General features: G+C 37.0%; 1 protein-coding gene across 1 annotated transcript; it reads left to right on the forward strand.

Annotated features, from left to right (window-relative positions):
• The first annotated feature begins 6,389 nt into the window (after window positions 1–6,389).
• Window positions 6,390–13,345, forward strand: LOC143849737 (mitogen-activated protein kinase homolog NTF6-like). The gene is made up of 6 exons (XM_077358910.1): window positions 6,390–6,787; window positions 7,513–7,642; window positions 8,337–8,474; window positions 12,057–12,389; window positions 12,480–12,663; window positions 12,745–13,345. The coding sequence occupies exons 1-6, from the start codon at window positions 6,633–6,635 to the stop codon at window positions 12,918–12,920; spliced, it is 1,116 nt and encodes a 371-aa protein (XP_077215025.1). The 5' UTR covers window positions 6,390–6,632; the 3' UTR covers window positions 12,921–13,345.
• Window positions 13,346–13,822: the final 477 nt, after the last annotated feature.

The raw sequence follows: 13,822 nt of genomic DNA on the forward strand, positions 1-13,822 counted from the left end.
CCCGATCGGGCCAAAAAAGAGTAATGATGTTACCCAAAAAATTCCTAAGAAGGCCATCATTCCCTACCAAATCCCTACCAAGCCTGGGTTGCCAAGGGAGCCACACCACCTTCGAATTTGAGGTAGGGGTGCAACTCTTGTCGATTTTTGGGAACTCGGGTTGAGCTTCTACCTTAAAATCATGTGGGGTTTGGGTTGATTCCATTTCATTTTCTAGCAAAAGCTCAACCAAATCCGGCATGAGCCGGTTGCACCCCTAATTTGAGGACGTTTCTTGAAGGGGTTTTACCTCTAAATACCACTTAAATATGACTTTCATATTGTAACATAGTTTCATCCCTGAACAGCAAGACCTGAATTGTACAACCATGTAAATAGCATTGATTCTTGATACTGTAACTAAAACAGATTAGAGCAGACTCGCAATTTCTAATAGTCAAGCTTATAACATGGATGGTTATATACAATTTAGGGAAATAATGTCAGCACAGCCATGTTTTAATAATTGCCCTAACCCATCCTTGTCTTTTCATTTTTATTGGCCTCTGAGTGCCTTTTGGGAACAACAGTAACCTTTGACAGCTCTTTAGATAATAAAGGATAAAAGGTGGGTTAGTGCAATTATTAAAACATGATTGTGCTGATATCATTTCCCTAAATTTGATGGTTTACCATTTCCTTTCTCCTCATAGTGAAATTATAAGATTCTCAGTACTGATGTCACTTAATTTATCTACATGGGTAATTTTTGAAAGCTTGGAGGCTAAGTTTACCCCGTTCAGAACCCCACCAGTATATCTACCAGCTAAAGCTGAACTGTTTTGTTCATCTCTCTTTCTTGTTCTTGGCAGACTTCCAATTTCTTTTCCTTCTCCTTTCCCAGTCACTTCAGTTTCTCTCTTCTTCTTCTATTTCTCCTCTACAAAATCTGTAAGTTTCTTTTTTCTTGTTCTTAAATTCTGCAATTTCTCATTCACCAAAGGCTCTTCAGTCTTCACCTTTTCATCCTCAGAACTTGCATCAATGGCATATGAAGTTGCTGAACCTCCAAAGAAAGTTATGGGAAATCCTTTTCCAAGGAGAGGTCAGATAAAGGCCAATATAATTAGAGGCTTCATCAGATCAGTCATCACAATAGCCTCAAAGGCAGGAGGAAAAAGAACACGAAGTGGGAGCTTAGCCTCCACAAAGCCACCTTTGAGCCACTGTTTGTGGTTTCTTGAATTCACATAATTGGGATTTATTTGTGAACCTTCTGGCCTTTAGATGCTGATAGAGTGATCTAGATGGGAAGAATAACAGAGGAGAGGCAGAGGTGTTAGATTCTGCTCTTTTCTTACCCAATAGAGATTGGGTTTTTAAATCTCTTTGGAAATAGAATAGTTTTGTTACTCCTCTCGATATGGATAGATGGAAATTCTTTGATAATTGGGCATTGTATATGTGTCTTGGTTGTAGTCCATTTTCAGATATTTGTTTTCTGAATGTATCTGTTACAAATATATAATATTCATCTCTGTTACTGTTATGCCTGCAAGTTTCAGAGAAGCAGCACTAGGATTTGGATTGTATTTTTTTATGTAACAGTCATACTCTGTTTGGTTATTTATGAAAGAGCAGAGAAATATAGATAAGATAGTGGTTGGTTTCTGAATGATTATTCTCTTCATTCTTTTTCTCGTTTATTAGAAATCTGCATGAATTGCTTGTCACTGATATTTCTGCAATTTTAGAGAGAGATTTTGTGTTGAATTGTTGGGTATTTTTATTTTGAATTCTGAATTATTATCCCTTCTTTTTCTTTCTCTTTTTTGGGTGATTGGTGTCTGCAACATTGAAACAGAGTGTTTTAATCTAGTAAACACAGAAAGTTTCATCTTGGGTTTTCATGAATCAAACCAGAAGGGTGTTGGTGGGATTTTTGGAGATTGAGTTTTAAGAATGTTGATGGGCTGTGTTGGTAATTGGTATCTTTGAAGATCAAAACAAATTGGCTCATCCGTTCATGGATTAGACAGATAGAACACATGAAGTGTGTTTTGGGTCTTTTAGGTTGAGATCCGAGAGATTTGTTAGGCTAGTTTTTGGGATTAACTGAAATTGGGTCTTTAATTGATTGAATTAAGGGAAGCAGGGGAAAAAATAAGAATGTTCTACATTTTATATCTTAAATGTAGAACATTGATAGATTTGTTGGGTCTTTTTGTTCATTGATGGTTGGATGAGGGATTAAGTTCTTCATGGATTAAAAAATGGAGGAAGCACAAATCTGCTTTTTTCTAAGTTTGTTGTCGTTGGATTTTATTGGTAATTAGAGTACTAGGGCTACTTTGTCAATGCGGCTTTTAGAGATCCTGGTATAATTCTCTTTGCTTTAACAACCAAGGCTTCTGTTAGAGTAGGGGTGCAAATTGGGTCGGGTTCAACCCGATTTTTGGGTCGGGTTGGCTTGGGTTAGGGTTGGGAAAAGCCAACCCGATTTAAATTCGGGTTGGGTTAGGGTTGAGGCCTTGGCAACCCGACGCGAACCCGACCTCCGTCTTCTAATTTTATCATGATTTTCTCATGATTATGTTTTTCTTTCTTGTATTTTTCTGTTTGGCTGTAGATGAACCCGATCCCAACACAACTCAACCCAAACCCAACCCGACTCAGCCCGACCCGTAGGCAGGTGGGGTTAGGGCTGACCATCCTCAACCCGAGCCTCGGGTTGGGTCAGGTTAGGGTTGACGGAATGCTATCTCGGGTTGGGTTAGTGTTGGCCTCAACCCGACCCAACCAGACCCAAGTTGCACCCCACTGTTAGAGGAATGAATCAGCTGCGTATTAGGTCAGGCTATACTCTACTTGTGTGGTCAAAATGCTATACACCATTTTATTTTCACAAAAATTTCTTCACATTCTTTTAGTTTCTTATATGTAGAGTGTACACTTCTCAATGGTTGATACAGATTCCATTAAGCTAGAGATAAGTTTAAAATGAAGAGGGGAGTGCTAATTTTAAATGGAGGAGTGGGGACATCATAATTATTGGTCTTCGTTTCTTTTGAACTTTTAGCTCTTTTGGAGGTCGGGCTTCACATAAATTCTCCTTTTGGAGATGGTGTTTGGATCTTTTTGGCAGTTTTGAGAAAGGGGTTTTGTACGTCAACGAATATAACTCTTTATATTATATCCTTTAAAGCATAACAAAAGATAATTTAGAATAATTTGAACACCCAAACCAAGATAGTGGAATGCCATTGAGAGACAGAGTCTTTTTTTTAAGGGATGTTGTAACAGCTGTGGACAGCTAATTAATTAGGTGTAAAACAAAGTACGAACAGCTAATTAATTAAGTGTAAAACAAAGTATTAGGGTTTAAAGAGCATTTTGAGACCCGTAATATCCTCTGAAATCCCTTTAAATACTACACGACAAACAAGTGGAGCACTTGTTTATCGAAACACTTTGGCGCAGATATCATTTCCCTATATATATATATATATATATATAGGGAGATGATATTTTCACCCCCCACCCCCCGCCCATGCAGTACGCAATCGCCCCCTGATAACGTGAACAGTAGGCAACTTTAAAGCTTTTTTATGTCAAATCACGTTAAAAGGGCGTACTGCAAGGGGGTGAAAATATCATCGCCCTATATATATATATATATTTTTTTTTTTTGGAGGGGTCAGCTGATGGACATTATCGTTACTACCGAAGTTGGAAATTCAACTTTTACTAACAAAATTTTTTAAATTTAATTTTAAGCTTAGGTAAACATGAACTGATATGACAGTTAGAAACATCCGATCAAGTGAACTTCGGGCCGTTGATAGCCAAGGAAGGTCCACCATATGGATGGCTCAGATCAAGGATCTGATTCCCACTTGTACCACTACGGTATATTTTCATGAAAAGACAGAAAAAGAGAGTGGAGATGCTGAGAAAAGAGGTGGAAATATCATTCCCATGAAACTAATATAAAGCCACATCAGTTTTTTTTCCTTGTAATCACATGTTGGAGGACTTTCATGGAAGCTGTTAATAGGGATTATATTACCAATTTTACACATGTTTAATAATCCTTGAGTCAGTCACTTGTGGGTCGAAGAAGAAGTGGTGGACCAGCCATAGTTAGCAAATCGTGATACGGCCAAAAAAAAAAAGAAAGAAAAAAGCGGGATGGAAAAATTCAAGTTTATTACGGCATTGGCTCAAAAAAAACGTAGTAAATTAAAAAACAGTCAAATAAATGAAAACACGAAAAAAATGTGTTCAATACATTTAATATTTTGTCTCTATATTTTTTTTCGATGTAAAAATGGACGTAAAATATGTTTTAAGTTGTAAAAATGAACATAAAACAAATTTTACGTCCAATTAGTTGGAATACAGCAAGGGTAAAATAAGTGAAAAATGCATTTAAAACGTGGTTAAAATGCATTTCAAACAACTACCCTGTTACCCTGTCTTACTCACACGCGAGTGGAAAAATGGAGTTTGCACTAATGAGAAAGATCTATGGGTATTCCTTGTCGTAAAAAATTTTAAACGATGAACATACAAAACATGTTTTTTTTAGATAAAAAATGCCGTTTAAATTGAACTTTCTCTAACTATGGGTACAAACATGCCTCTTTAGAGCTTGCAATTGTTAAAAATGGTCGTGATTTTGAATTGAACTTTCTCTAGATTGCAAAATGCTAAGGGTATGTTTGGTTGCACAATTATTTGAGATTGTATCTACGATATGCCTTACCGCAAAAATCATCTTCACACGGGATGATCCTAACCCTTTGATTTGTAGACAGATAACACCATATATAAATCTCAACAAATCGAAGAGTTAGGACCATCTATGGATATGATTTTTTCAGGGTACGACCTATTTACGTTGGCACCCATTAATGAACGATTTGGATTTTCGAACAAGGTGGGACAGGTGCTTTTTCTAAAAATAAAATAAAATATAATATGCACTCCTCTACAACCACGTGCTTTATTAAAAAAAAATAAAAATAAAAATAACACGGGGCCTACCTTGTTCAAAGATCCAAACAATTTAATTGTTGGCCCCACCAAGGTTCATATAAAGAGAGAGAGAGAGAGAGAGAGAGTACTAGCTTTGAGAGTGTGTACAGGTTGTGGGCTCCTTTCCCACAACCTGTAAAAGGGCCATAGGACTAATTTTATCGACAAGATGTTCGTCTGACTGCCAGATCAACGGTCCCAACTTCACACACATGTCCCCCTGTAGGACCTGATGTGATCATTCGGATTGATCCTAATGGTAATAGTCTATGTAATCAGACCCTTGATAAAATGTGGGGGGGTCCAGCATAATCCGATCATTCAAGAATCAAAGCCGATCAAATGGTGGATAAGCAGATGATCATGGTTAGGATCAATCCTAAGGATCAACATTGGGTCTCATGTGAGGACGTATGTGTGTAATTGGGACCATTGATCTATAAGATTACGACCTAAAGGAGATCAATGTGTGATCGGAACCCTAAATGAGGCTAAATTGATCAATGGATTAGGATCATCAAATCAAGGCAGGACCCGCGATGGCGAGTCGGAATTGAGCTTGCCGATCACATCAACGAGACTAATTACACCCAAGTGGTTGCGGGGCACACAGAGTGAAAATAGTATACCTCTGCCAATAGATGGATGGTATAAATCATCTAAAAAGTGGCACTTAGCAGATAATTGTATGGTAAATGAGAATCCAAAATCATTACATATACATTAGTGGATTTGAATATAGGCGAGGTCCACTCCTTCAATGATCCAAACCATTCAATTATTGGGCCCACTCGATTTAATTAACGTTAAACTATAAATTAAAGAGATTAATTTCAAATTTGAAAGTTCAAAGTTCAAACCCAAAGCTCACCAATCCCAACTCTAACTTGCTTTTATACTTTTCCTCCCCGGAGAAAAAAAGCCATACTTTTTTCGTTTTGCCGAAAGGGCAAAAGCTACTCTCTAGCCCTCAGGGCTACCAAACTTTGTAACCTGCCCTAATCTTGCCCTTAGAATAATTGATTATAGATCGGACAATCCTCACCATCTAATCTCTCAGTTAGCCTACCGATATTAGTCTTGGTCCCACCCTCGTCGATGATTCTAGACCCTCCGACTCATGAAGATTCTTCTGATTGATCCTGCTCATTGAAAAAGTGGTTGAGGTTGGAATTTGGACACTATAATTTTTCTTCCAAACTAATGGGTCCCACACCCATCTAACTTAAACCATCGGATGATCATTATTTCGATCATCAATCATCGATTCATCGTACGGTCGAGATTAGGGCAGACCACCAACTTTAGTAGTCTGGAGGACTACCGAGCCAAGACTATTTTGTGAAGCATTGCCAAGATAAAGACTATCATCATTTCTCTATGACCCCCCAAAGTTAGAAAAAAGACTTCAAATCCCTCATCAAGAATCCAAACCCTTCTCACCCATTTTCATTTCTCCCCAACCCCATGTTCAGATGGTGCAAATTTGTAAACTTCTTACTGTACATTCTACTCTCTCTACTCTCTCAAGTCTAATGGGTTTAGGGTTTTGAAACCAAATATAGAAAGGAAACAAGGGCTCTTGTTAAATTGACCTAACTTTGAGTATTCTCATGGAGGAATCTGAAGCTTTGGTTGATGTGAAGGGAGTTCCTACTCATGGGGGAGGGTATGTTCAGTACAATGTTCTTGGAAATCTCTTTGAGGTCTCCCCCAAATACGTTCCTCCTATACAACCCATCGGCCGCGGGGCTTATGGAATTGTCTGGTAATTGCTTCTTGTTTATATAATTTCTTATTTCTTGATTTAGATTGTAATTGGGTTTGATTTAATTTCGGTTTTTAATCCCTACTTGGTTGTTATTTGCGTTATAAATGGAGTTTAGCTGATTTTTTTTGGTTTGTGTGGTTCATTCATGTGGAAATAAGTTTTACTGTTGGATTTTTTTTTGTTCTTTTAGGCCCTGTTTGGATTGCAAGAAAAACATTTCTGATAGAAATTTTTTTCTTTCTACAATTTAGAGGGAAATGATATGATTATAGTTAGTTTACCATGATATTATCAGAATCTGTTGGTTGTTCTAAGTACAAATTATCTATGGTTGGTCCAAATGATTTTTTTCCATATGTAAAGTAGGATCTTTTAGAAATATTTTTCCTTTCCAAACTTTTCTAGATGCAATCCAAACAGGGCCTTAGGGTTTTGACTGTTGATGTTGATGGTTCAATCATGACGAGGGTTTTTTATGACGGATTGGAGCTTTTTGATTTCTTTATACTTTTTACTTCTTGGATAATTTTGGGTTGACTGTTAATGTTGATGGTTCAATCACGAAGAGAGTTTTTTTATGATGAATTGGAGCTGTTTGATTTTTTTATGATACCATTTAGTAGTTTCTGGTATATTCGTTTTACCATCATATCTTTTTTAAAAGTTTATGTTTTTCCATTACCTCTGTATGAATTAAGGTGATTATTGTTCTTTTACTGCAGCTGTGCACAAAATTCTGAGACAAATGAAGCCGTGGCTATCAAGAAGATTGGGAATGCATTCGACAACAGGATTGATGCAAAAAGAACGCTACGAGAGATTAAACTCCTTACCCATATGGACCATGAAAATGTACTCGCAGCAAACATGTTACTTTTATCTGTGTAATGTGTTTGTAGTTGATCCATATCTCTGTCAATTGGTTCTGCTGCTCTACGACGTGTATCCTCCGAAAGCCATGTCTACCATAATGACATTCTTGTTTACCTTTGTTTCTTCCCCTTATAATGATTCATTTCTAGCAGTCTTTAATGTTTATTATACTGTTCTTTGGGAAGATTGTCAGACAAATGATTTCTCGGTTCCCTATGTGAATTTGAGGTTAGATTGGTCCTGTGCAAACGACGTAATCCTTTCATATGCCTGTGCTACTCGAGGGAAGAACTGCTAATGCTAAACCAGGATGATGGAAAAGGATATCCAAGAAGTTCCCAAGCCGCTTTTTCATGCTTTTATAAGAGAATACATATTCAATATTGTCAAACTTTTCATTACCATTTCCTAGTTTATTAGCTCGTAATCATCGTCAGGTTATTTTCTGTTTGACAATGTCCTCCAGCCACTAATAAATAATGCCATTGATCAAGTCTGTTGCTTATAGGCATGTTGATCAAATGGTTTTTTGTGGTATGTTTATCAAATGGTTTATCATTTTATTGTTGCTATGTCATGAGATCACTTCTTTTCCATGCAATGAGAGTTCTGTTGTGATTTTCAATGCTTTAAAACAAACATGAGCTAACAGATTGGTATATTTCTTTTGCAGATTGTCCGGATCAAGGATATCATACGTCCACCCCAAAGGGCAAATTTCAATGACGTTTATATTGTATATGAGCTGATGGATACCGATCTGCATCAGATAATACGTTCTAGCCAGCCTTTGACTGATGATCACTGTCAAGTAAGTTGTTTTTATTAGCTTTCTAGCATACAGGTAGAATAGTAGACCAGAAGGATGTGAGGAAACTAGGTCGAGTAGATGCTTCCAGTAGGGCTGACACGCTAGGTGGGAATCGCCCTCTCCAGGGAAATTGAAGTTGAATTTCAGCGGCTCAAGTTTCCGGCCGACAACCCAGACCACCAGGCATTGGGGGTCTCCTGAGAAAGGAGAACGTTGCTACGATTTTGGCCTTCCCGGGTCCAATCGGAATAAAAGATTCAAACGAGGCAAAAGACAGATGGTCATAGTGTTTAGTTCACTCACATCTGGCTGTCAACTAATTCAGATGACATGGTCAGGAGTGACTAGAGAGTCAATCTAGTTTCTTGATCAAACCTTTTGATTTAGGGACTATTTCAATACTCAATTGACCTTTATTATCCCTGATACTCTCTTCGGATATTCTTTTTATCAGATCTTCCATTTCTTTGTTCTTTTAGCAGCTTTTTGTTTGACCACCTCGGTCATTGGCTCCGCCCTTTTCTTTTAAAATGATTCCATCATTCAGAAATACAGATAGTGTTAGTAGTTTTGGTGGACCCTCTTATTGTCAAGTTGTACAACACGGGTTTTGACCTTTTAGGAGTATTTGGGTCATTTTCCTGTTGCTTTAAGTGGGGTTCAGAACCCACAGATTTTACAAGTTTTGTGAACATAAGAGAAGAGAACTTTGGCCTTCATATTTAGAAAACTTAATCTTTAAGTTAGACTAGGGTTTAAAGAGGGTAGATCAAGGGCTATGATTAGTTTATGAATTATGGTTATATGGAGTATCATATACTTTCTTTTCCGAAAATTGTAATAGTTTCGGCATTGGGAATACAAATTAAACCTTTCTTTAGGGGTGTGATGTTCAAAAAAATTTGGTGTTATGATATGAGGTTCATCTAGTTGGGGTGCTGCTGCATGTCTGATTAGTGTGATTCTGGTCATCCAATGTAATGGTAAATTTTGCTGATTTATTTGTTAGTTCCAGATTATTCAATAAGAGAGGATCCTTTGATCATTGATTGATTTTATTTGTTGGAATTTTCAATTTGCTGCCAGTTTTGTTTCCCAAATCTTGCTAGGATTTTCTTTCCTGATAAAGATTTCTTCCATAAACACCATAATGAAATATAGAAGGCTACTACATACCTTACTAACATAATCTAAACAAATTAAAGAATAAAATAACAATTTATTTAACACTTCAGCTAAGGCGCATAATATATGTATTTTAAGCTTGTTTGAGTAGACATATTTTTGTTATATATGCTTTTTCTTATAGTTTTAGTAACATGTTCATTGGAACATGCCAAATCTGTCATCTAGCATTCTTTCAACTCTCACTGGCAATGGGGAATCCTTCTGGATATGTATTTATATTCCATGATAAACTGGATCAAAGCCAAATGCTCTTTGTTTATCGACTTTATTATTTCCAAAGGTGGAATAATGGTGTAGATCTCTAACAATTTGCTTGAACCGAAGAACTCATTTCATCTAATGGGTAAAGCTTTTTGCACTTATATCTTAAAATAAATCTTTTATGTACTACATGCGACAAGGTCTCTTTCTTATAAGATACGAAGCTTGAATTCAATCTCCCATTAGTAGAAGTTATTAGATCTTTGCTTGAGTATTCATAAGCTTGAACCCATAATTTATGGTGCCTTTTAAGCGTTAAGATTTTTATTTGCTGGTTACCTGCATTTTTTTGTGGTTTAAGCATGGACTGACAAACTTGGTTCACTTCATATCTCTGCCTACTGACGAATTGAAGATAGATATGGCAGTGCACCCACAACTCTTCTATGTCGTCTATGTTTTCAACAGGGTCCTTTCATCTCTACTAATTTCGTATTCATTTTACCTGCTCTAAACATTTGCAGTTTTCCCAAGCACACTTCTTGAGTAGATTTAGCCTGTAGTGGTGGCTATGGAATTGTGGTTCCACTCTAAGTATTGTCATATTCCATCGTAGAGATCTATTATATCAAATTTCCTCTTGAACATTTCTTTGGTGCTTTTGATAGCCTTGTCCCTTTGGTAACAATATTTTTGGCTCATAGTAGGAATAGAAGGATAGTAAGTGCCAAAACTTAGCCTCCTTTTTTAATGAATAAAACTTAGTCATTCAACAAACTTATTCACCTAAAGTGAGAATAATCAACTATACTTCAAATGAAACTTTCTTCAAGTACATTAAGTTATTAAGCCTGGTTCCCTTTGTCTGCCTCAATCCATATATTGCTTAATTAAAATTGAAAATACAATTAAGATGCTAACAGTCTTTGTGAGCAGTAGGTTGTTCTCTTGACACATTGTAGCTTCCCATGGAGAAAAGCATTTTTAACATCACAAATATACTTTGGGTGGTGATAGTCCGTGTCACCAATAGGCTGTTCTCTTTACACTACATGAGCCTCCCATGAAGAAAAGCATTTTTAACATCCATTTGTTTGAGGGACCAGGATAAAGTTGGCCATCAAAAGTAATTCATATGCATTATAACAACTAGGCTGATCATGGTCAAGAATCAAGATTCAAGACATGCTCCTTTTTATGTATCCTTTTAAAATTGCTCTTGCATTTTGGTGTTCAAGTTCACCATCTTGATACTTTCTATGTTCATAACAGCTACCAACATTCTTCTGTCTGTTCTGAGAATGGGTCCCAAATATCAGTTATATACGAAGTTTCCATTTCTTGGGGTTAAAACCTCAATATTGTGCATCATATCTAACAATCAGAAACCTGGTACATATTGGATGATATCTGATAGTTATTCATTTTTTAAAAATAAATAAAATAAAAAATTAAGTAAAAAATATGGCACAAAAAACAGATGTAAATGACATATTTATAGCATAAACATGACATTTATTTGAATGGTTTGTTAATTATTGTATTAGCTAATGAGATAGTGAGAGAAAAAACATGTGGATTCTTATACTGTGCTGGGGGGACTTTGAATGCTGCGCATGCATATCAGGCATGCAACTCACCTGATACATGCATGTACTATCTGATATCAGAAGATACAATGAGAGAGAGAGAGAGAGAGAGAGAGAGAGAGAGAGAGAGAGAGAGAGAGAGAGAGAGAGAGAGAGTCTTTATAGGCAATACACGAGTCTCCATATTACCGACCCAAAAAAGTGACGCATGTCATTTTGGATGGTATTTAGTATTTGTTTCATCCTTGTGCCTCACCATTTCTGATAATCATTCATTTTTCATGGAAACCTTGTTCTTTCATCTTCCCTATTTGACTTCATAGAGACGTTCTTCCCAAAAAATGTCAAATTGGGCTACTTGCATCTAACGTGGCTATTGAAGGAACACATATTTTGAATTTTTAAATTGCCCGGGGCGTAAAAATTAGTGTAAAAATCTGCATTTTAGTAGCTGTTCACAGGAGTCTGGTTTTGGGTGTTGAAAATTAGTCCCCGACTTTCTGCATAAAGCATGGTTTTACAGCGGTGTATATATGTATGACAATTACCAAATATATAATGCCTATCATCTGATACTAAATAATTTCTTATATTTGCTTGGCAGTATTTCCTTTATCAGTTATTACGAGGGCTGAAATACATACACTCCGCAAATGTTTTGCATCGGGATCTGAAACCCAGTAATTTGCTCCTCAATTCAAACTGTGACCTGAAGATTTGTGACTTTGGACTTGCAAGAACTACTTCAGAGACAGATTTGATGACCGAATATGTCGTAACACGTTGGTATCGTGCACCTGAACTACTTCTCAACTGTTCAGAATATACTGCCGCCATTGATATTTGGTCTGTTGGTTGCATATTCATGGAAATTATCAAACGGGAGCCTTTGTTTCCTGGTAAAGACTATGTTCAACAGTTGAGACTTATAACTGAGGTTAGGATCCATCCATACCATTGCCACTTCTTTCATGTGAAACTTATACAAGTATTGGACTGCTAAGTGGGTTTTTTTTCCCTCAAACAGCTCTTGGGATCACCAGAAGAATCAGACCTCGGTTTCCTAAGAAGTGATAATGCTAGGAGATATGTCGGGCAGCTTCCAAAGTTCCCCAAGCAACCATTCTCGCACAAATTTCCCCATGTAGCACCTGCAGCTATTGATCTTCTGGAAAGAATGCTTGTTTTTGATCCATGCAAACGCATAACTGGTACATTGATCACCAAACATATCTACTTTCTATGCTCTAGTGTTTTTTTTTTTTGGCAACTAAGTTCTCTGATTTGTGCAGTCGATGGAGCATTAAATCACCCATATTTGTCAAGTCTCCACGAGATCAATGACGAGCCCACTTGCCCATCTCCATTCATCTTTGATTTTGAACAGCCATCATTCAGCGAAGAGGATATAAAGGACCTTATATGGAGGGAGTCTCTGGACTTTAACCCAGATAATATGGTGGAGTAGCCCATGATTCCCTTACTTGATGTGTTTATTTTAAAGCCCCTTCTTGCTTATTCCTTGATGTCCTAATCTAGGCTTGGTGTTGTATTTCCATGTAAGTAGAGTGATCAGGGTAATGGGTTCTCCTTGTTTTACTCAATGAGAGATTTTTCAGTGGTTGGAAACCACTGCTATGGTATAAAATGGGAAGAAATTGGGTTCAGCTCTCCTTGAATACAGGCCCCAAATTGTCTGCTATGATTGAAGCGTCACAGGAGCTTGAAACTGTATTGTTTTTCTTTCTTTTTTGTATATTCTGAATTCAGTTTGTTGATACAAAATTAGAGTGCCATTGATAGTGGATGCTGTGGAGGAAAATGTGTTTTCATTGAGAATATATTTGCAAGTTAAAGAAACATAGTGATATTTGCAAGGAAGATTGAGAACCAGTTATATTGTCTTCTCTACTATCGCAATCCCTTAAGAACCACTTATAATGATGGTGGATGCTGTTGTATTGTTCTGATTTTGGTTAAGATTGTTCCAGTCCTTAAGTATTTTTCTTATTTTGGTTAAGATTGTTATTGACATCCTCACTGGTTTGCAGAGGGATTTGTTTGTAATCGAAGCCTCAACGCAGAGTAGAGTTTGAAAAATCATTACTCAGATTTGATGCCCTACCGATTGCGATTGAGAATCAGATGGTTATGATCACATGATCCATCCATTTTTCATCTACATTTGGATTATCATATGGTGGGTCCTACCATGGATTGACAAGGATAATAAGAAACTTGAAAGCAGACAAGTGTGTATGTGGCCCGCCATGGTGGGAACCATCATAAATGGACGGTACAGATCAAAGAATCCAGAAGTACAAGTGGGGTCCAGTTGTTCGATGACCCAATGTGGCTTTTTAATCAGAC

The sequence above is a fragment of the Tasmannia lanceolata genome, unplaced genomic scaffold, assembly GCF_043159265.1.
Source record: "Tasmannia lanceolata isolate RefF3 unplaced genomic scaffold, GAP_Taslan_0.1 ptg000018l, whole genome shotgun sequence".
Classification (NCBI taxonomy): domain Eukaryota; kingdom Viridiplantae; phylum Streptophyta; class Magnoliopsida; order Canellales; family Winteraceae; genus Tasmannia; species Tasmannia lanceolata.

Bases quoted from the DNA above. Each gene is read 5' to 3' on its own strand.
- LOC143849737 (XM_077358910.1), top strand. From the start codon at position 6,633: ATGGAGGAATCTGAAGCTTTGGTTGATGTGAAGGGAGTTCCTACTCAT. The intron at 6,788-7,512 runs GTAATTGCTTCT...CTTTTACTGCAG, and splicing joins GGGGCTTATGGAATTGTCTG to CTGTGCACAAAATTCTGAGA. The intron at 7,643-8,336 runs GTACTCGCAGCA...TTTCTTTTGCAG, and splicing joins CCCATATGGACCATGAAAAT to ATTGTCCGGATCAAGGATAT.